The sequence below is a fragment of the Mauremys reevesii genome, linkage group 2, assembly GCF_016161935.1.
Source record: "Mauremys reevesii isolate NIE-2019 linkage group 2, ASM1616193v1, whole genome shotgun sequence".
NCBI classification, from domain to species: domain Eukaryota; kingdom Metazoa; phylum Chordata; order Testudines; family Geoemydidae; genus Mauremys; species Mauremys reevesii.
The window spans coordinates 240806696-240830567 of record NC_052624.1 but is presented as its reverse complement, the minus strand read 5'-3'; the positions used below and the strand labels follow the sequence as shown (position 1 = coordinate 240830567).

At 41.8% G+C, this 23872-nt stretch overlaps 1 protein-coding gene across 3 annotated transcripts in view; it reads right to left on the bottom strand.

The window, feature by feature from the left end:
* CPNE3 (copine 3) overlaps positions 1-23872 on the bottom strand; it is a 67371-nt gene that overhangs the window by 37465 nt on the left and 6034 nt on the right. For 2 of the 3 annotated variants that reach the window (XM_039522448.1, XM_039522449.1), the window contains one exon: positions 178-317. In XM_039522448.1, coding sequence (XP_039378382.1) covers positions 178-309 — 132 coding nt within the window. In that variant the 5' untranslated portion in view covers positions 310-317. Of the gene's footprint in view, positions 1-177; positions 318-13467; positions 13613-23872 lie in introns of those variants that run through there. The other variant, XM_039522450.1, reaches the window with a different exon arrangement.

Sequence of the window (23872 nt, the reverse complement as noted above, 5' to 3'; positions counted from 1 at the left end):
ATGTCTGTGATTGATACACACACACTCTCTCTCTCTCTCTGGCCTGAAGTATCTAGTAGAGTTGGTAAGTCATAAGAACTATTGAAAGTAACTCTAGTACCTCACTATTTTCATTGTTAGAAATCTTCAGCCAGACTGTACTTTAAGAATATTCTAGGAAAAAGTGTCATACTCTACCTCATACCACTGCTGTCCACTTGTATTATGGAGAAGTACACACAGGGGGTCTGACTTTGAACCAACATCTTTATCCAGGAGATTGTTGCAGGAGATGGTCAGCTCCACCTTTGTTACACATTGTGCTGCCATCTGCTAATCTGGAAATATGCAGAAGAACTAAATATTAAATATATATATATATATATATATATACACATAGATTTACACACACACTTCAAAAATTAACAGGTGCAACCTAAAAGCATCAGGAAGTGGGCACAGTATGAGCCTCTCAAGAACAAGATTTGGAGCTCTAAGTGCTATCTGGACAAGTTATAGTATATGGATATGTGCCAGCGTAACAAACGTCTAGCTTCGTTTAAATAAGAAACTTCATTCCAATCATTAACACCCAAACATTTGTATATACAATGAAAGATTCAGGCTTCTCAAACCATTTGGATACCAAATTAAGAAACTGGAAATAGCACTAGAAAACCATATAATAATAAGGTACTTCTGGCACACCTTTCACCCCGAGTTCTTAAAGCACTTAAACATTAACTAATTAAGCTGCAAAACACCCATATGAAGGTCTTCACTGTCACATAATACAAAAACTAATTAAAACTCAATGCAATGGAAAATTGGCAAATTCAGAGCTGAAATTAATTTCCACACCCCACACACAATGCATACGTACTATGCACCTCACCGCAACAGGATACTGAAGCCAAGAACTTAGCAGGATTTAAAAAGGAATTGGACATTTATATAAAATCCTGGACTAAAGCCAACCTCTAACTACAAGGGTTAGGAGAAGGAAAACTTTAGTTGGGAGCATATTATCCCTTAAGTGCCTACTGTAAACTTTCTTGGACATCCTCTGAAGCATCCCGAGTCTTTCCTTGAACCTGAAGGAGGCCCACTGGCAAGAAGTGTTGTGCAAGCAGTTCATCACATCTGGTTCTTGGACTGCAGTTCCAGCTCCTACTCTATGACAGTTATAATGTTTTATTTTTAATTTAATATAAACTGTAGCTTAGCTTTGGTAATACATTTGTTACAGCCCTGGCTGAATCCCCACTTGGACAGTCACGAGTCTGCTGATTTGTGCCCCAAATTTTGGATCCCATGTGCTTCCAAACCAACTGAATGTGAGCAGTGTCCAGTGTTTCTAGTTCTGCCCTGTCAAGCATTCCCATCTGGCCCAACTCCTTGGGAAATTGGACCCTGCAGTCAAACTACCTTCAGCTATCTACCGAACCACCAAATTCTTTCAGAAGCCTACGCATACTCTTCCCAGAAATCCACTCTCCTGGGTACTCCAGTTTATACCACCTAACAGTTAAAGGAAGAAAAACGAAGGCTTTGCAAAGGATCTTCTTAAAATGTTGTATGTGTATGTATGCGTGCGCGCACACACAGAAAGCTGAAGATTTACAGATCTATGGAAAAAATGCAAACACCTAATTTCCTCCCTCAGAGTCCTCACAGCTCCCAAAACAGTAGGCTGGGTTTTGGTCAGTGTCCTTCAGGGAGAAGGCAAGGCTCTTCTGTGCCCCAGTTCCTTCAGCTGAGTCTTTGTAGAATCATAGGACTGGAAGGGACCTAAAGAGGTCATCTAGTCCAGTCCCCTGCACACATCGCAGGACTAAGTATTATCTAGACCATTCCTGACAGGTATGTCTAACCTGCTCTTAAAAATCTCCAATGATGGTGTAATAAATAAAGTAGGGGATAGGTCCCTTTTATGAGCACCCAGCTAGCCAGTTAGCTACAAAATCTATCTTGGTGTCTGTTCTCTGCTTGCTTTACCTGTAAAGGGTTAACAAGCCTACAGGTAAAAGAAAAGGAGTCGGCACCTGATCAAAAGGGCCAATGGGAAGGCTAGAACTTTTTAAAATGAGAAAGAAACTTGCCCTGTCTGTTGTTCTCTGGGGCAGACAGAGCAGCAATGCTATAAGCAGGAATGCTGTGTAAGGTTTGAACCAGGTATGAAAAATTATCTTCCATACCTAGAAGGAATCATTTGGATAGGGAACATTTAGATGAATAAACCTGATCACATTTTTTATTGTGGCTTGTGGATCTCCTCTGTACTAATCCCAGATGCTTTTGTTTGCTTGTAACCTCCAAGAAAGCAATTTGGGGTGCTTAATTTTTGGAATTGCTCTTTTAAAATCTAGCAAAAGCCTAAATTCCACATGTATTAATGTTCCAGATGTATTTTCTGGTTTTAAACAAATGTACCTTTTTAAAGAAGGATTTGGATTTTTGGTGTCCAAAAAGATTTGTACTTATGCTGTTTGATTAGCTGGTGGCCACAGCTAATTTCCTTTGATTTCTTTCTCAGCTCTTCCCCAGGAGGAGGGGTGTGGGAAGGAGGAAAAGAGCTTGAGGGTACCAAAGGGAGAAATTCCCAAGTGTTCCTTCCTGGGTCCAAGGGGTGTGTGTGTGTGTGTGGTGGCGTTTACCAAGCCAAGGTCAGAGAGAAGCTATAACCTTGGGAGTTTAATACAAGCCTGGAGTGGCAAGTATTAAATTTTAGAATCCTTGGGAGGCCCCTACCTTCTGTACTCAGAGTGACAGAGTGGGGATTCAGCCTTGACAGATGGAGATTCCACAACCTCCCTAAGGCAATTTATTCCCTAACAGGTAGGAAGTTTTTTTCAATCTCCAACCTAAACCTCCGTTACTGCAATTTAAGCCCATTGCTTCTTGTCCTATCCTCAGAGGTTAAGAAGAACAATTCTTCTCTCTCCTTGTAACAACCTTTTATGTACTTGAAATCTGTTATGTCCCCTCTCAGTCGTCTTTTTTCCAGACTAAACAAACCCAATTTTTAAAATCTTCCCTAGTGGATCACGTTTTCTAGACTTAATTTTTGTTGCTCTTCTCTGGACTTTCTCCAATTTGTCCACATCTCTCCTGAAATACAGCAATCAGTATGGGACACAATAATCCAGTTGAGGCCTAATCAGTGCAGAGTAGAGCAGAAGAATTACTTCTCATGTCTTGCTTACAACATTCCTTTTAATACATCCCAGAATGGCTCAGATAGCTCCTCAGTCAGCTCCTTGAGTATTCTAGGATGCATTTCATCAGGCCCTGGTGACCTGAAGACATCTAATTTGTCTACGTAATTTTTAACTTGTTTTCCTATTTTAGCCTCTGAGCTTACCTCATTTTCACTGCCATTCACTACGTTAGATGTCCAACCACCACCAAACTTGGTGAAAACCGAAACAAAGAAGTCATTAAGCACTTCTGCCATTTCATTTTTTGTTATTATTCCCCCGCTGGCCCCCACCCCCCCAGCCGTTAATGGTTCTGTCATTGGCCTTCCTCTTGCTTCTAATGTATTTGTAGAATGTTTTCTTGTTACCCTTTATGTCTCTAGCTAATTTGATCTCGTCTTGTGCCTTGGCCTTTCTAATTTTGTCCCTACATACTTGTGTTATTTGTTTATATTCATCCTTTTTAATTTGACTAGTTTCCACTATTTTTAGGACTTTTCTTTAGGGAGAAGGCAAGGATCTTCTGTGGCCCAGTTCCTTCAGCTGTGTCTTGTGTTTCTGCGGTGGAACGGCCTCCTCCTAGTAAAGCAGTCTGACAGTTTTTTCCTGATTCTTCCTTTTGCTGGGGTTTTCCATTCTCCAACCATGAAGGCTGTTAACAGTTAAGCACCCATTGTTCCATCATGATAGGGCTAGTCAAGGCTCATAATTCCTTGATAGCCCTGTTTCAGTTTCCCAGAAGAGGCCCTTACAGGGTGGGGCAATGCACACTACATGGGTGTGATTTCTAAAGTGCACTAACTTGCTCTGCATTAATTGGTCCATGTACACCCTGCTGGTGTGCTTTAACGTAGTGCTGTTTGAAACACTACTACTTTAAAGTTTCCCTAATGTGCTTTTAGTGAGCACCAGCAGAATCTGAGGCCCAGTTAATGCTCAACACATTAGCATGCTTTAGAGTATCTAAAGGCATAACCAATTCCCCCGTCCCAAGCAGTTTTTGGTTCTCACACCAGTTCTGCCTCCTCTCACCTGACAATCCCTGTCCCATATGAACAATTGAAATTGTTGTCTGCCTCCCCTCTTCGGCCTTCCAGGCTCCACTACTGCCCCTACTAGCCTTAGCTGTATATGTCTACACTGCATTTATGTTGTTAAAAATTTTAAATGACAAAATGGACAGTGCTTCGTCAGCGGGAGACACTCTTGGCGATGAAGCTATGGCCCCTCATGGGGGCTGGTTTTATTATGTCGTCTGGAGAGCTCTCTCCTGGTGACAAAGAGCAGGTACACTGCTTACACTACAATGGTGCAGCCTAATTCTGGGAACAGAGCAGTTAAATGCAGCAGAACAGGAAAAAGAGGTGCCCTCTGCACAGCAACTTTAGTAGAAAAAAAGGAACAGCAGTGAACCATTGTGAATGCATTGCTCAGTCTCCAACTCCATTGCCTGGGACAAGTGCTCTTGTCTGGAACAAAAACCAAGAGTTGAAACTGTCCCAGTCAAAACAGAACTGCTCGTAAAAACTACCATTTATCTGAGCATAGGGCTCCTAAACTTGAATCCTAGCTCTCTGCAAGAACACCTTCTGTGGCCTGAGCTGGTCCCGTAACCTCTTCCACCTCAGTTTCCCAAATGTGAAATGTGGATAATAAGTACCTACCTCCCAGGGACATTGGGAAGATTAACTGGTGAATGTTTATACAATGGTTTGAAGATTTAATCATTAAATATATCACTATGAAGTGTTAAGAAACAGGTTTCTTATTTTACTTAAAAAACCTAATCAATCAGCATATTTGGCCATAATGATGCCAGGCTGATCTTTTCTTTTGCTGTTTAAATGACCCAGTACTCTATTTATAGTGCAGCTGTACATAGCCAAGATAGTCATTTCCACTGTGCTGGATCTAACATCTAATTGAGGCAATTAGATTTCCTCAAAATTAGATGTTAAAGTCATTTCTTCCAGGCCTTCAACAGATTGCTCTCCCTGCAGCTGTACAAAAGATTTCTATCCAACTTAAACACTCTGGTTTCCATGTTTTCTGATATCTGAACTCTTCAGACTATAGTTTAATAGGAACACTTAGCACAACTGATGAGAGGAACTGGATAATCCTTGATTCTTTAAAGTTTCTAAAGAAGAATTACTTCTAATTTAAGTTTACTTTTAAATTTTAGCAGACAATAGCTCAGTGATATTTGGTCAATGATATTTTTCAATATTTTAAAAACTGCTATATCATAGGTCTTGAATTTTTCCTGACTAAACATTAAGTACATATCTTAAACACACAAAAGTTCATGTTGTACTTTTTCAAACTTTGGTATATGGTGGCAAATTGAATTAACATATTAGGTCATTTTGGCATATCTAATTATTTGATAATACTGCACTTCAACATTCACTTTGTACTCCTCATCAGTACTTCGCCTGAGCGGGGGAAACTAATGATCCAACCAGTGGACCAAATTTGATGATGAATCCTGGTCATATGCCCACTTGAGGGACATTAAGAAGAATCTCTAAGTATCAAGTACATTGGCACAAGGTGGTGGTCAGTTCTCTATATGAACTCATGCTTTCCTTCACCTGCATCGCTGACTTCTGCACCCTGTTGTGCTGCCACAGAGTATTGCCTCCATGCAATCTGTGGGTACTGGTGGCAATGACATGAACCGAGGCACCAGACCTCTGTCCTCCTTTTCCAGCCCATTGTATTTGGAGGAGAAATGATTGGATTTGGGCAGTGGGTTTGTCTCCAAACTAGTGCCTGGTAGCAAGCTCTGCGCATGTGGAAGAAAAATGCATTGCTTGGTGGGAGGTAGTGTTTCTTATGACCACAAGTATGTGAACAAAATGGTGCATGCTTCTTTGCCCGTGTTGTGGACCATACATCTTACAAGTAAACGCTTCTGTACTTGGCACCTTGTAGCGGGCTGCTTACCCCGCTCCTGCCCTGAAGGGCTTAAAACAGCCCTGGGAGAGGGCTGTGACAGGGAAAGCAGCTACTAGGCTGACTGGGGAAGCAGCTGGAGCTGGGCCACACCCCAATCAGGGCCCAGCTGGCCCTATAAAGGCTTGAGCCAAGAGCTCAAGCAGAAGGGCCTGGCTGCAAGGAGCTTAACCAGGTATCTAGAGTGGAGCAGGGCTGAGGAAAGGCCAAGGGAGCTCCGGACTAGAAAGCCCCAGGGTTCAGGCCTGGTAAGGCCTATTAGGTACTGGGTTGCAGGGGGCAGCCCACGGGTAGCCAGAGGTGGCAGGTCCAAACCCCTTTGCCTGTGATGAGTGGCTTATACTGCAGTCTGCCCCAGTGAACAAGGGCTAGATGGAGATTGAGCAGTAGCCAAGACTGAGGCAAAGTAGAGATAGTGGGTGGGGGGGTTCCCTGGGAGGGGGAGACCCAGACTGTGGGGGTACTGCCAGGGGGCAGCACCCCAGACAACAGGGCACCGGGTCCAGGAGGGACATGGGGGCCAAGTGGTAGTGACACACTGGCCTGCAGAGGGTGCTCTGGAGGCTGGATATCTAATTCCCCGAGACGACCAGCAGGAGGCACCACAGCGATGAATCCCACACATTTACACGCCTTCTTCAAGTCATCCAATCCAAGATGCGTTAGAAACTGATGGTGTCACTGGAAAGTGAGGGCTGAGTATGTATTTGTGATGCCTACAATTCCACCTGTCTTTCTTGGCTCTGATCAGGGATCATTTGGTTGACCTTCTGTCATGATCTCTTGACAAGGAGTTCCAGCAAGGGACCCTGGAACACTTGAGATGGAAGTTGATGTATTTCTGTGACATAGGTGGCACCCTATCTTGCATATTTTGTGTGGTTATATTGCAAGAAGTATTCATTTGAGAGTGAAGAGAGGCAGCTCCCAATTTCCTTCCCTCTGGGCACTGCTCAACATGAGCAGTACAGCCATGTACTACCACCACAACCTGAAGTTCACACTACCTTCACCTTTGCCAGTCACAAATGTGGAGGTGAGATTTTGAAATCCTTGTAAACTACAAACTGACAAGAGCTTACCATAAAAATGTGACTGATATGCTTTAACAACATCCCCTTTAATCTCTTGATCATGCATTGCTATTAAGTCCAAGAGCTGAGGATGAAATAGGCACCACAAAACTTGAAATGTCATTTTGTGGACCAGCATCGCTCTGACATATGACTTGCCATGCATAGCTTGTTCTGTTGAGTGTGTTCCAAAAACTCAACTTCCAATCCAGGCACCTGCTAGCTTTGGAGCCCGTGTGTGCTGGTCTAAGTTTCTGAAAGATATGGAGGCCGCCTAATCATGGAATAAGTCACTCTCTGTACTCTGTGTCCCATTTTACTACCACTAGTTTACAGTAGAGCGCTTCAACAATAATTAGAACCACATACTGCTGCCTGAACACTGACAACATGTTTACATCTCCATACAACCATATTGAGGTTGCCTAGCTTATGGGTAGAGGCTTGAATAATTGGCAAGTATCCAATGGTAGTTATTTCTGGTTCTGTTGTCATGTGCAACTGGTTGATGTGTGTCCATCCACACTTCGCATTCTCCTCATTTTGATGTTTAAAGATAAAGGCCATATTAGAAGCTCTTTCCTGTACTGCAGCTTTGCAGTTTTCTTCAGATTCAGAGTACCACTCATTGCAAACAGTCTGTCAATACTGGTTTAGCGTCACCATTTCTCATATTGGCTGCATCAGGAACACTAAGTGTGCTGTTTGAGGGCTTAGATCATTCAAGATCAATTAGAGGCTTGGCTCTTTGCCAAGCAGCAATGTGGGCTGCATGGATTTTTTTTTAATTTTTTTTTTGCCATCCAGAGAAGCATAATTTATGTCAACATTATCAGCTGTATATCAAACAAGTTTCCTGGGAACCAGGTTGGGAGGACCACCAGCAGCAACATTCTCAGCATCTAGCCTGTAGGGTTTTCTATGCTAAGGCTGTATCCATCTTCAGGATTGCTTCTTAACTAATACAGTGGCCAAACTGATGGATAAGATTAACGAATTGTCTTGACCTTGTTGCAAGACAAATATGGTTCTGTCTCCATTGCTTTCCACCATATACAACATCTTGAGCTATACTACACATCTTGAATTTCACTGATTCTTGTTTCTCAAAAGTGTCATCAGAATAGCCCTCAAGAGATTGGCCTTCAGACAGAAGGTGCAGAAACATGTACAAGCTATGTGGATGCAAGGAGCTGCATTATTCTCACTGACACGGAGAACTTTGTGACCAGGGTGTGACAAAGTATCTCCCCAAATTTTCCAATGAAGCATGCACCAGTGAGAGAAATATGTCCTCTTGGGAATGGTAAATGGGAATGGCTATCATCATCTTTAAAAGAATACATCATTTGTGAGATGGATATATTATTTATACTTGGCTGGAACCAAGAGTGCTTGTCTCTCAGCAGGAGACCATTGAGGCAATGAAATCAAGCTGATATTGGATTTATTTCAGTTCGAGTTTTTCCTTGAATGAAGATCTACAACTGATATAGGAGGGTAGAATTTCAATGTCAGTTTCCTTTCCAAGACTGCAGTAATAATGCCAATCACCAGATACCTCCAAAACATGGCCATGACTGACTATACGCTGAAGCTCATTTTGAAACCAAAGCACAGCTGCCAGTAATTTTAGTACATTCGCTCATTTTCCATCACAGACAGACCTTATACATCGGATGTAACTAGGTAGGTGGGACTTGCCTTCAGCAGCTATGAGGTCATTTACTCCAACTTAACGAACATTCATTTTGCCGTCAAATACAGCTAGTTTCATTATCCATTCACTCATCTCGAATGTAGTAACAGGTGAGTCTTATTAAAAAAAAATGCGCACTTCTTGACAAAACATGCAGCATCTCAAGCCTATAGGTGTCACAGAACTGGACTGTCTTGTATTATGGCCACTGGTGTCTTCACTGAAATCACTATAGCTTGCCACACATGATATATCAAACGCTCTTGCTTTCCATATCCTCTGAATTTTGCCTGTGTCTATGTATCAGGCAAAGCAAAGTCTATGCCACACAACTGATACTGTCTGTTCTGAAAGAAAGATTAACTGAATTTTGTCAATAGCCTCTGAATTCGATATCTTGCAGACTATTTCTAATGGCTGTTGCCTGCCCTGTTTTATGTAATCTTTCTTCACCTGCTTCATGCACATCTTCTTTATTTGATTCTTGGCAAATAATGCAAAGACTGCAGGAAACTGGGTGGATCTCTTGACATTTACTACTGGTTCCAAGGTTTACCTACAACTAAGCAATGAGTGTCAAACCACCACCTCATCTAAAACTACTGTTGCTCTCTCTAACTGTAAAAAATTACTATCCTGCTATGTTAATTCTGCTCTAACTACAAAGCATTATGTACTAAAAAACATAGTAAACATGCAAGAATGATTTCACATATTACAAGAAATATAGCTTATGATTTATTCCTAATATTAGGATATATGAATGACTATATGCAATATAGCGTTGACTATTAGGGTGCAAGAGGTGTTAACGCCATGGTATAAGTCTTCTCATTTCTGTTCTGAATAGACTGAAAAGGAATTATGCTAAACAGTTTGATTTTGCTGACAAGTTCATATGCATACTGTTGGTATAACAAACATTTCTGGTGAATTTTGGCAGCCACATTTATTTGCAAATTTGAGGGTCTAAATGCCAAAATGCAGCTTGGTAACAGCCATTTTTTAAATCCGCAGGTTCCAGTTATGTTAGAAAAAGCCGTTACCAACTTTTAATAAAAAATATCTCTAGATGGAAATCTCAGAATCAATACTCTCTAAGGCATCTAGTCTATTATTGCTGTGGAAGGGTGACGGAATAACAGTTGTGGATACTGTCAATGTGCCTTTACAGAGTGGAAAAGATGCTAGCCAATTTGTGCCTTTTCTGTGGAGAAAGGACTTCAGAGATTTCTGTCACCTTTTGATTGCACTAAATCCACTTTGCCCCCCCCCCAAAAAAAACACATTAATGGGGAAAAAATAAAAAGAAGATTTTGTTTTGTTTTGAATCACTAATTTGAGCTGCCTACCCTGATGGTTTCCATTAATATTCCATTAACATTGGCTAAGACTTGTGAACATTTCTGGAAACCTTAAAAGAATTTCCAAGAACTGTCTTGTGATAAAATTATTACATATCACCTACATGTCTATGAGCCCTGTAAGTGAATAGTCAGTGCAGGAAATTATTGTACACTGGTGTAGTGAAATAATTTATACACCTATAATACTCAAATACAGTAGTGTCTATATAAGAAGGAGACAATGATTTCCCAAATAAAAACACAAGCACACAACTGATTTCTATGCTCCTGAAATGACACAGCTGTTTAGCGGAGGCAAATCACAATTGATACCACAGGGCTGCCAGCCAGGACAGAACTGAGAATGGGCGAACAGTGAGATTTCAGATTTGAGTCCAGAAACCTCAGAAGTGGGTGAACTCGATGAAATGAATAACTTTAAAAGAATCTCCAAAGAGCGCCTTATGATTTTATTCAGATGTAATGGAAAGATTTATTTTTCTGAAAGTTATAAAATCTTAGCTTTTCTTCAGTCTCATTTTTTTGTTTACACGCAAAATCCACCAAATACACTCCTGCCCCCCAAAACACCTATAAAGTGATGGTCTAAAATAAGATGGCAAAAGAATAAACAGCAATTCCAAGACAGCAACTGCTTTGTCATAGCCATAAACTTAGCAACTAACTAATCAATCAATAACACTGGCCAAATAGTTCATTGTGAACAACATTTAATCAAGTTTTTTTTTCTTTTCTGTCTACTATACATTTGTGAATTTATATTTGTTATACAACATGCTCAAGTTGGTCAATACTTCTCCATGCCAGAGATTTGAGTAATAAATCAGAGCTCCACCAAGTTAACGTATCATTGTGTAGGCTCGTTCTTGCAGCACACTAAATACCATGTAATTTTGTAGACAGCAAGAGCCCTGTTTAGCAAGACTCCAACCCAATTCTCATTGACGTAAATAGAAAGACTCACTGACTTCAGCAGGTTTTGGATCAGGCTCTAATGGAAGAGGTATTTATTTTAAATAAATAAATAGCATGCAGAAGAGAAGTACTGCCATATGCCAACAAAACTGTAACAGACTTTAATTATTAGTTGAACATTCATCAATGTTTCTGAAACTGCCAGAATGAACTCCCCAGATATTTATGCACGTATGTGTGAAGGAAGTTAACTTAATATTTTAAGAGGAGTTTCCATTTTAAAAATAGAAACTTAATCAAATGTTCTGTGCAGAAGGAAAGTGGTCATAAACATTTTTTTTTAAATGAGTATTTACCAACTGTTACTATCAATATACTGCATCTCTTTCCCACTAAGGCCTTGTCTACATTACAAATATTTTGCCAGTATAACTTTGCCAGCATATCCTTAGTGCAGATGCTGTGTAAGCCACCAGAAGGAGTTTTTCTTTTAGCATAATGCCTCCTGACACTTCTGCTGGCACAGTTGCATCTACACTGGGGTGTTTGTTAGCATAGCTATGTTAGTTAGGTCTGGTCTACACTGGGGAGGCGGGGAGGAAAACCGAACTGAGTTATGCAACTTCAGCTACGTAAATAATGTAGCTGAAGTCGACGTACTTAGATCTACTCACCATGGTGTCTTCACTGCAGTGAATCGACAGCTAATGCTCCCCTGTCAACTGCACCTCTCACTCTGGTGGAATACCGGAGTCAATAGGAGTGCACTGCGTGGTTGATTTATTGCGTCTACTAGACACGATAAATCGACCCCCGCTGAATCGACTGCTGCCCGTCGATTCTGAGGATAATGTAGACAAGCCCTTAGGGAATGCATTGTGATCCTCTCCCACTCCACACTCTGACATAGCTATGCTGACAAAACTTTGTAGTGTAGACCTGGCCTAAAACAAGGAAATAACTATGATCTCTCAAATACCATTATGTGGTAACTCAGGGGTGGGCAAGCTTTTTGGCCTCAGGGCCACATTGGGTTTCCAAAATTATATGGAGGGCCAGTTAGGGGAAACTGTGCCTCCCCAAATAGCCAGGCATGATCCAGCCCCCGTTCCCTGTCCCCTCACAGCCCCCGGAACCCCTGCCCCATCCAACCCCCCCATTCCCTGACAGCTCCCAGAACTCCTGCCCTGACCACCCCTCGCAGCCCCATCTAACTCCGTCTCCTTCCTGACTGCTCCCCCCCGGGACCCCTGCCCCATCCAACCACCCCTTCTCCCTGACCGCTCCCAGAACCCTTGCCCCCGACTGCCCCCCCATCCAACTCTGCCTCTCCTTCCTGACCACCTCCCTGCCCCGAAACCCTTGCCCCCATTCACCCCCCCCACTGCCACCCTCTGACCACTCCGACCCCATCCACAACCCTGCCCTCTATCCAACACCCCCACTCTCTGCTCCCTTACTGCACTGCCTGGAGCGCTGGTGGCTGGCAGTGCTACAGCTGCGCCGCCCAGAGCACCAGGACAGACCATCGTGCCTCCCGGCTGGAGCCAGCCACACCATCACGCAGCACAAAGCACCGGGTCAGGCCGCGGCTCTGCAGCTGCGCTGCCCGGCAAGAGCTCGCCGCCCAGAGCATTGCGCCGGCGGCACAGTGAGTTGAGTCTGTGGGCTAGCCTCCCGGGCCAGGAGCTCAGGGGCCGGGCAGGAGGGTCCCGTGGGTCGTAGTTTGCCCACCTCTGTGGTAACTGATGAATTAGTAAAGACAACATTTGCTTGTCTTTTAGCATAAAGTAAAAGCTATAGTCATACAGCAGGTACAGAGAAAGAGGGAGGGAGGCTTGCTTGTCAAGTAGAAAACTGAACCAAATTGGGAATGTACTATGAAGTCATTATCACAGTTCAAGGGAAGCGCACCTATATTTCCTCTAACTGGTCCAACAAAGGCATCCACCCTCAGGCTTCCAGCTCCCCATTTGTTGCCTTTCTTGGGTGGATATCTGTGTTTCACTTCTTCTGACCAGGGTATTTCCAGACTGCACAATTCCCTGCCTTCCCTGTGTTATTCCCAGAAGAGACAGACTGCCCAAGCATACCTGCCTGCTTTCTCTTCAGAGACTGATAACAGAATGATTGTTAACACTTGAGAAACACACAGATCTTTCAATACCACACAAATCTTTCAATGTAAGCCTATTTTATTCTTAAGGTAAAAAAGTACTACCAAGAAAACAACAAAACAAAAAAAGAACCTAAATATATGCTAATAAGCTTACCAGGCACCATCCAACCCAAACATGGATTGTGGCAGGAGCAGTCCTTCAAATTCCCATCAAGGGGGAATCCTTGTGGCTGCAAATCAATCTCAGCATCCAATCTTATGGGGCTTCAGTATGCCCAGACCTTCCAAATCTATCCAAAGGATTGGGGCTGTCTGTGGACCAAGGTTCCTGTCTGTTTGCTGGATGCATCAAAATTTTTTGTCCCTCTCTATTGGTCCCTGGAGAATCCAGTTTGAACTAGTATATGCATAGCTCTCTAGGGGGTAGCTTCAAAGGGCTGATAACCAGAAGTACATTAGCATCCTCCTCCCTACCAGAGAAAGTTCAAACAGTGTGACAACACATACACAATTGCATTTTTAAAACAATGGAACCCCAAAATATTAACTCATATTCAATAAGGTTTGACTTAATTCTCTAAGGTTTGGTCAGGATATTATCGGATAATGTCAGTCTGTCACAGTCATTTATTGAACTTAAATGCTGTTATTTTAAATTATATGTCTAAAATAAGGGCAGGACTTAGCTAGGTTTATAAGGATGAGACCTATTAAAAATGAACTGATTTTTAATTTGAGGCTTAATTACATTTATCTTTGTTAGATCAGAAGACTTAATTCACAGCATTGCAAAAGAAACCTGTAAATTATAAATGCACCAATCAGAGCAGAGGACAAAAAAGATCAGGAATTTAGGATGCCATGCACATTAGTGAATCTCCCTCTAACACAGTGAGCAAGAGTCAGCTAACCAGACTCTGCCAGGAACACCCAGGCATATGATAATTGTTAAATCCTAAAAGATAAAGGGAGTCAGAAGAGTCTAGGCGGTCAAAAGAAAGGTCGTGATGGGGAAATTCTGAGAAACTCTGAAACAGATCGTACACTATGAAGGTACAGTAAAACCACAGTTACAAGCACTTCAGGAATGGAGGTTGTTTGTAACTCTGAAATGTTCGTAGCTCTGAACAAAAAACTTTATGGTTGTTCTTGTAAAAGTTTACAACTGAATATTAAGTTAAAACAGCTTTGAAACTTTACTATGCAGAAGAAACATGCTGCTTTCCCTTTATTTTTAGTAGTTTACATTTAACACAGTAGTGTATTGGGTGTGTGTGTGTGGGGGGGGGGGGGGTTCTCTTCTGCTGCCTGATTGCATACTTCTGGTTCCAAATGAGGTGTGTGGTTGACTGGTCAGTTGGTAACTCTGGTATTCATAACTCTGAGGTTCTACTATGTGGGGATACCATTTCCTGTTGATCAGAAGCCAGCAGTTAACTAGCTGGCTGATTAGCTCCACTCACTGCACCTGAGAACTTAATTAGCTGACCCTTATAAAAGAGGGCAGCACAAAACAGAGAAGGGCTGCAACACCCGCCAGCGAGTGGAGGAGCTAGGGGGTGGTGGGCTGTGTTCTCAGTGGACTGCTACTGAGGAGAGGAATTACTCTAGAGACCAAATAGACAAAAGGGAGACTTGTGTGAAGTCGTTAATTGTTATGGCTCTGAGGTAAGAGCCACGAAATTTTGGGCTGCTAAAGTTACTGTGCGGGGGGCAGGCTTGGGAAAAGGTCTACTTGACCTGCACAGACTCTTCCCTCAAAAGTCTGTGCAGGTCATTTGCTTTGTTAAGAATCCTTAAAATAAAACTAACCATGTGGGAAACAGTTTCTCTAGATTCCTTGAAAGAGCCCAGACTGAATTACTTCAGGGCATGAGCTCAGAAAAACTGGTCTGGTAGAAGGAAGGTGCTATAAAACTGCGTGGACTTGATTTAAATCACTAGTCAGGAAGACACTATTTAATCATGGATTTCTACATCAAAGTGCATTCTTGTTGGTTGTTATACCCTTAATACATATTCTTCACAACTCAGAGATAGATGTAGGTTTCATTTTTAGAAGGTACACACTATACATTTTTAAAGTGATTCGTTTTGAAAACTTTTCAGATTAGTTTTATAGCTATATCAGAAAATGAATTATTTTTTGGTTATTTCATTTACCAAAGTTAATTGAAGCAGATATTTATGAAGTCATTGGCAGGTGAACTCTCTCCAATTCAACAGGTTAATCATTAATATTTGTAGGATTTTCTTGCCAGGCTGTATTCGGAGGAGATCACCAACAGAAGATGTTTCAATTGTTTTAGTTAATTAAAACATCATGTATTCTGGATTTTTTTTTCCAAACAGCAAACATAATATTTTAACAAAACAAGCAAATGAATTTTTGAATTTAGTTAAACATTTGGGTTTTTTTTAAATCAGGTTTGTTTTTGTTAAAATTATTTTTAACTAAAATAGTTAATGTATTTTTTGGGATTTTTAAAAAATATTTAATAGACTGCGTCAGCCAGGTCAACATGGGAAACTGAAAATATTGGCTTCTGCAGCTAAATCAGTCGTCTTCACCTTCATTTTCCTGTTTCTTCATAATCTGGAAAAGAAAAACAAGCTTTCCTGCTTTTTCAGGTCCCAATTTCTCAATTGGGAATGAATTAGTCCAAAGGAAGAAAATATTTTTTCTACACCAGCAGAAGCAGCTAGTGCTGTTAAAAGTGAGATGATTATCACTTCAACAGTCTCTGAATCCAAGTGCTTAAGGGACATCCACCAGTTCAGTGGTGTAACTTTCTTTAAAACATCAGCAGCAAACATATTTCTTGAATGGTTCACCCTTAGCTCTGAAGTTTATTATAGTTGGCATTATGGAGGGATGATTGCTGGATGTCCATGTCCTAGCCAACTCCTCTTCTTCAGGAGTTAAGGTTTGACCCTGATACTGAATATTGAGAATATCTGCAAGAAAGTGAGCCAGAGATAGAATCATAGAAGATTAGGGTTAGAAGAGACCTCAGAAGGTCATCTAGTCCAACCCCCTGCTCCAAACAGGACCAACACCAACTAAATCATCGCAGCCAAAGCTTTGTCAAGCTGGGCCTTAAAAACCTCTCAGGATAGAGATTCCACCACCTCCCTAGGAAACCCTTTCCAGTGCTTACCACCTCCTAGTGAAATAATTTTCCCTAATATCCAACCTAGACACCCCCCCCCCCCCCTGCAACTTGAGACCATTGCTCCTTGTTCGGTCATCTGCCATCACTAAGTACAGCCTAGCTCCATCCTCTTTGGAACCCCCCTTCAGATAGTTGAAGGCTGCTATCAAATCCCGCCTCACTCTTCTCTTCTGCAGACTAAACAAGCCCAGTTCCTCATAAGTTTTGTGCCCCAGCCCCCTGATCATTTTCATTGTCCTCCACTGGACTCTCTCCAATTTGTCGACATCCTTTCTGTAGAGGGAGGCCCAAAACTGGACGCAATACTCCAGATGTGGCCTCACCAGCGCCGAATAGAGGGGAATAATCACTTCCCTCGATCTGCTGGCAATGCTCCTACTAATGCAGCCCAATAGGCCATTAGCTTTCTTGGCAACAAGGGCACACTGCTGACTCATATCCAGCTTCACATCCACTGTAATCCCCAGGTCCTTTTCTGCAGAACTGCTGTTTCTCCAGTCAGTAGCAGTGCATGGGATTCTTCCGTCCTAAGCACAGGATTCTGCACTTGTCCTTGTTGAACCTCATCAGATTTCTTCTGGCCCAATCCTCCATTTTTTCTAGGTCACTCTGGACGCTATCCTTACCCTCTCCCCTCAGCTTGACCTCATCCAGGAACTTGCTGACAGTGCAATCTATCCCATCATGCAGATCATTAATAAAAATGTTGAACAAAACCAGCCCCAGGACCGACCCTATTCATTTGTCCCATTTGTTTTTTTAAAAATGCTTGTAATTTAACTCTGCCATTGCATATTTCTCTTTTTAAGATATCACTCAGTTCCTTCCAAATTTCAACAGCATCAGCAATAAAACAGCTATTTCCCTGAATTTTGTTCAAGACTACAGAAATATGCTGAGTACCCTGAAGCCTGTGTTCAACATTTCTCTTAAGCCCAATGTTGAAAGCTTTGGCTGTGACAATGCCATCTATTTTTTCACGATTTTGTTCGCAAATTGTCATCAGATTAGGCCAATTCTTGATATAGTGCTCAAAACAGTCCACTACTGAGTTCCATTGCACATCTTGTGGAAGAATTAGCTTGGTTCCTCCCACTTTTTTCAGAGCAGCTGCTGCAAAATAGTTGTTGCGGAAGTATTTTGCAATTTCTGAAACACTGAAGTCTTTGGCTAGGACGTGCATCAAATGAGCACGCAACCGTATTTATTAGCTTGGGACTCTCTTCACACTTCTAAATTTCTTCTCATCTTGGATACATGTGCACAAATTACTGCATTATTTTGAGTACACTACAGACTTTGGTTTTGGCAACAGTGAATTTACACAGGAGTTATACAATTTACTTTCTATGACTTCCAAGAAAGGCTGTTTAGAATTGCACAGTGTAACTACAACAGGAAACACTCCTTTAGTTCATTTGCATGTACCTGTACATCCTAATAGTTGATGGAACTGCATTCACTTTTTTCCTATTAAATGTGTTAATGTGCACAAATCCTACAGCAGAAAGACCAAAAATAATCAAAATAGAATTTTATAGGATACTCTGATTATAAAAGACTAATTTAGTCATTTCATTTAGATATTAGATGTTCTTATCTGGTCAATTCTTCAAGTACCAGCCTTTAATCATCAGAACATTGTTACCTCATATTCAGACTGTACTAATGTGAATTAATGTGTACTAATCTGAATGAAAATTAGCAGTTAATCTCAGTTACTCTCTGCTACCATTTGGACTGCAACTATTAGTTATTATACAACTTGTCAGCATTGCAGAGTAAAACTACAGAGGAGTTTTATCAATTATGTTCCCTACATAAATTCTGTGCATGCGTAGTGGTGCAGAATTCCCCCCAGGAGTAGTACATGGATAACTGCCATGGATAATTAGCCAGAATCTCACACATTATTTGGTCATGTCTAAACTTCTGAGAGTATCTCCTTGTCTGTTAGAAGATCTATGCAGTAGAGACCTGTACTATTGCTGACTGAGCCAGTGGGATTGCACTGGTGTAAGCAATAGCAGTGCCCATCCTATTTCAAACTATGCCCTGGAGAAAATAAAAAAAATAAATAAAAATGAGAGGTTCCTTAAACAGATCTGATATTGTCTAACAAATACAAATGGACAACCAAGGACAACACACCAAGGCAGTTATCCATGTACTACTCCTGGGGGGAATTCTGCACCACTACGCATGCATAGAATTTATGTCCCCTGCAGATTTCTTTGCAGAAAAATGGCTTTCTGACAGGGAAGCCATAAGAGTGGTCATGCGACCGTCCCCAGCAGTATGTTTTGGGTGCCAGAGCAGCCGTCAGAGAGATAAATCATTGTGGGGCAGGAGCAGGACTGTGGAAGACCTGGTTGATGGCTCCTACCCTGCGTCGGGCTCAGCTGCTAGTCTGGGCTGGGGAGGATGGCACTACTTCTTCCTCTGCACAGCATCCAGGGCCGTGTCAGACCCACCCCATATTTCTCCCCCGGCTGTAAGAAGCTCTGCAAGCTCTCCCCCACCCCTTGCGCTTTCTGCGCCCATTGCTCCTCAGCTGTAGGGGGAGGGATCACTGTACAGGGAGCTGCTCCCCCATCCACCCAACCCCTGTGAATTCAGACCCCCTGATACCCAGACTCTCCTGCTGAGGCTCACCCCCAACAAGCCCCACTCCCCCTGTACCTGGACTACCTTGACAAGCCACCTACACCTGGATCCCCTACCAAGCCCCAACCAGCTTCACATGGATCCCCACCCCACTAAACCCCATTCAACCAGGATCTGGAACCCCCCACTGAATCCCCCACACCCAGACCCCTCTGCCAAGCTCTATCCCCACACACCAAGTCACCCCACTCCCTGCTGAGCTCCAACCACCTTCACCTGGACCCCCCTACACAGTCCCATTACTATTGTACCCAGACACACACACCTCAACAAACCCATGTGCGTCCTGATCCCCCCGCACCCAGATTGCCCCACCCAGAGGCCTCTCAACCCACACCTGGATCTCCCCACACTAAGCCCCTCCACACTTGGATCCTGCATTCCTGAGCCTGCCTGCCCACACGTAGTGCACCTGGCATGGAGGGGCAGGGCCCTGGGGTGTTTCTGAGGCAGGCCTGGTCCATGTGCTGTATCAGGGTTGGGTGCAGCTTCACCACTGAGTCCATGTTCTGTCGGGGGAGCTGCACAGTGATCTCCCATTTCTGTGCAACCAATGGCCTGAGCTCCTCAATGCCATGCTGGAGTCTCCACATTTATTTAACAAACAACATTTGCAGAATTTTAAAATACTATGTGCAGAATTTTTAGGCACATAATGCCCTCAGGAGTAATGTACCTTAGGTCACTTTCTTACATAAACATCATTGAATTCCTGCACTTCAAACATCTACTTAAAATACTGGCGGCATAACCTATATAACGGGTCAGACTATTAATTAGTTATAAATAGATTTATATCAAAGAAGCTGCCCTGAATTATTTTGCCAAGTAGTGTTTACTGAGAAACGGTAAAACTTACTATAAATAGTAAAAGCCACATCTGTTTGTGCAGGCAAGAAACTATCAGTTTGACTTTCTGGGTTTGTCTATACATAGGTTTACCAGACCCTGTGATTTACTACACCTCATCTGTCTTCCTAAGCTTTTCTATTAACACATGAGTGAAGGCCAATGTACCTACTCCACTACAGCACTTTTAAAGTTTGCTGTTTCTTAGTACTCAGCCCTAAGCAAAATAGCTATCTCCTGAATTACAGGGTAGTATAGTAAAGTTTATACAACAAATAACCTCTAAACTCACCCAAGATGTACAATGAAAATGAACCTCTGTTAAACATAGTTTTGCTTATCTGAATACTGTTTAAATAATATCCATCTACATTTTACCAGAATATCTTTTAGTGTCAATTACTTTAGAAAAATATTTAAAATTAAGCAATGACGAATGCCATAGCCATGCCTTTTTTTACGTGTATAACATTTTTACTGTAACTTCTACAGTCAGTAGCTGGCTGTATGATTAATGCAAAGTGGAAGAAAGGAGGATATTTTCTAGTTAGAACTTGCTTTTATCTGCCATGCAGGAATGAAATACAAGTGCTCACATGTTCTAGCCTAATTAATACTTCGCGCACCAAACTCCTTTTCAGTTTATTAGCATGGCGTGACTGAATCTAACTCTACGAACTCCAATTCTTAAAAGTCAGTTCTCTGGGGACTGATTTCAGAGGTCTACGTATGTGCTTATCAGTGAAAAATCAGAGTCATAGTAGTGGTATCTTTGCATTAAAATTTGAAAAAGAAACCAAAACCAATAATAATGATTTCTATACATCTACCTAACCAAAGTTCCCAAATTCAGCTCCAGGACTCATAGACTTTAAGGTCAGAAGGGACCATTATGATAGTCTAGTCTGACCTCCTGCACAACGCAGGCCACAGAATCTCACACACCCACTCCTGTAATAAACACCTAACCCATGTCTGAGCTACTGAAGTCCTCAAATCATGGTTTAATGACTTCAAGTTGCAGAGAATCCTCCAGCAAGTGACCCTTGCCCCATACTGCAGAGGAAGGTGAAAACCCCCCAGGGCCTCTGCCAATCTGCCCTGGAGGAAAATTCCTTCCCGACCCCAAATATGGCAATCAGCTAAACCCTGAGCATGTGGGCGAGACTCACCAGCCAGACACCCAGGAAAGAATTCTCTGTAGATGGGGTGGGATCTGAGTTACTACCATTCCATCACAGGCCATGGGGCATATTTACCACTAATAGTCAAAGATCAATTAATTGCCAAAATTAAGCTATCCCATCATACCATCCCCTCCATAAACTTATCAAGCTTAGTCTTGAAGCCAGATGTGTCTTTTGCCCCCACTGCTCCCATTGGAAGGCTGTTCCAGAACTTCACTGCTCTGATGGTTAGAAACGTTTGTCTAATTTCAAGTCTAAACTTCATGATGCCAAGTTTATATCCATTTGTTTTTGTGTCCACATTAGTACTGAGCTTAAATAATTCCTCTCCCTCCCTGATATTTATCCCTCTGATATATTTATAGAGAGCAATCATATCTCCCCTCTGCCTTGTTTTGGTTAGGCTAAACAAGCCGTGCTCTGAGTCTCCTTTCATAAGACAGGTTTTCCATTCCTTGGATCATCCTAATAGCCCTTCTCTGTACCTGTTCCAGTTTGAATTCATTCTTCTTAAAACATGGGAGACCAGAACTGCACGCAGTATTCCAGATGAGGTCTCACCAGTGCCTTCTATAACGGTACTAACACCTCCTTATCTCTACTGGAAATACCTCGCCTGATGCATCCCAAGACCGCATTAGCTTTTTTCCATGGCCACATCACATTCGCGGCTCATAGCCATCCTGTGATCAACCAGTACTTCGAGGTCCTTCTCCTCCTCTGTTACTTCCAACTGATGAGTCCGCAGCTTATAACAAGTATCCTGGATCTGTAAAAGCAGGAAAGAGTCCCGTGGCACCTTATAGACTAACAAACTTATTGGAGCATGAGCTTTCGTGGGTGAATACCCACTTCATCGGATGCATGTGACAAAGTGGGTATTCACCCAGGAAAGCTCATGCTCCAATACATCTGTTAGTCTATAAGGTGCCACAGGACTCTTTGCTGCTTTTACAGCTTATAACAAAAATTCTTGTTATTAATCCCTAAATGCATGACCTTGTACTTTTCACTATTAAATTTTATCCTATTACTATTACTCCAGTTAACAAGGTCATCCAGATCTTCCTGTAGGATATCCCAGTCCTTCTCTGTATTGGCAATACCCCCCGAGCTTTGTCTCATCTGCAAACGTTATTAGTACTCCCACTTTTTGTGCCAGGGTCAGTAATAAAAAGATTAAATCAGATTGGTCCCAAAACCTATCCCTGAGGAACTCCACTAGTAACCTCCCTCCAGCCTGACAGTTCACTTTTCAGTATGACCCACTGTAGTCTCCCCTTTAACCAGTTCCTTATCCACCTTTCAATTTTCATATTGATCCCCATCTTTCTCAATTTAACTAATAATTCCCCATGTGGAACTGTATCAAATGCCTTACTGAAATCGAGGTACATTAGATCTACTGCGTTTCCTTTGTCTAAAAAATCTGTTACCCTCTCAAAGAAGATCAGGTTGGTTTGGCATGACCTACCTTTTGTAAAACCATGTTGTATTTTGTCCTAATTACAATTGACCTCAATGTCCTTAACTACATTTAGTCAAAATAAATGAATAGTTTAATACAGGAAGAATTCACTTGTATTACAGCCCCATGACAGCAGCACTTTAATGATTTTTGAGATACTCAAAATCAAAATCTTATTTTCAATTACCCAACTTTCTGTGGAAAATTTTTTTTACTTTGAGCTAAAAATCTCCATGTTTATTTTTAAACCAAAGGAATCTCTTTGGTAAAGCTTATGGCAGTCATTTCTGGATAAAGGCTTTCTCTGACAGAAGAAAGAAAGGCAATACTATTTGCACTTAGATAACTCAACAAGTTTGGAGCTTAACATTCCATGTAGTCAGAAAAATATGCACTTTGCTAAATTGGAAGAAATTAGTTGAGCTTTAGTTCAGTGAATATAGCATACTGGATTTGTTCAGTAAGCAATATAGATGTAGACGTGTCAGCCCTAGGATATTAGGCAGACAAGGTGGGGGACATATCATCATTTATTGCAGGGCTTTGGAGCAGAGCCCGGAGCTATTTATCATAGTCTTGTAAAAATGGTGAACATGGGGTACAATCTGTCAATCACATTTGATGGTGTGGATCTATTGTATGAGCTCATTTTTTGAAACTCAAGAGAAATAGACGACAGTCCATGTCACAAAGCTAACATCTTTTCAACATGGACAGCAAACATTACAATGGAGTCAAGAGGCATCCTCATAGAACTCCCTGTCTCTCCTCAGATAATAGAAAGGCATGTGGAAAATGAAGGGATTGCAAATTCAAAGAACTACTTGGATAAAAAAAAAAAAGGTTGAACAGACAGAAGGACAAACTAATCTGGAATGAATTTGGGAACAGACTCTGAGAAATACCACTTTGGGGTACATGTGAAGGAGTGTGGTATGATGTCAGGCACAGGGGCACCCAAAAAGTAAGTTAGGACTGCAAAGAGAAACAGCTGAAGGGAGAGGGACCTGACAATGACAAAACAGCTAATCAAAAGAGACAGAAGAAAATGCTTTTTAGAAATGTAAAAAAATGAATTTTTTTAGTAACAATGAATAAAAAAGGTATTGCGACTAAAAATAAGGCAAATTTACACCAAGTCTTATAATTTCAGACTAGATATGTTAGCGATACAGTTTCTATTATGTTAATACAAGTTAACTTTTCTTTTTA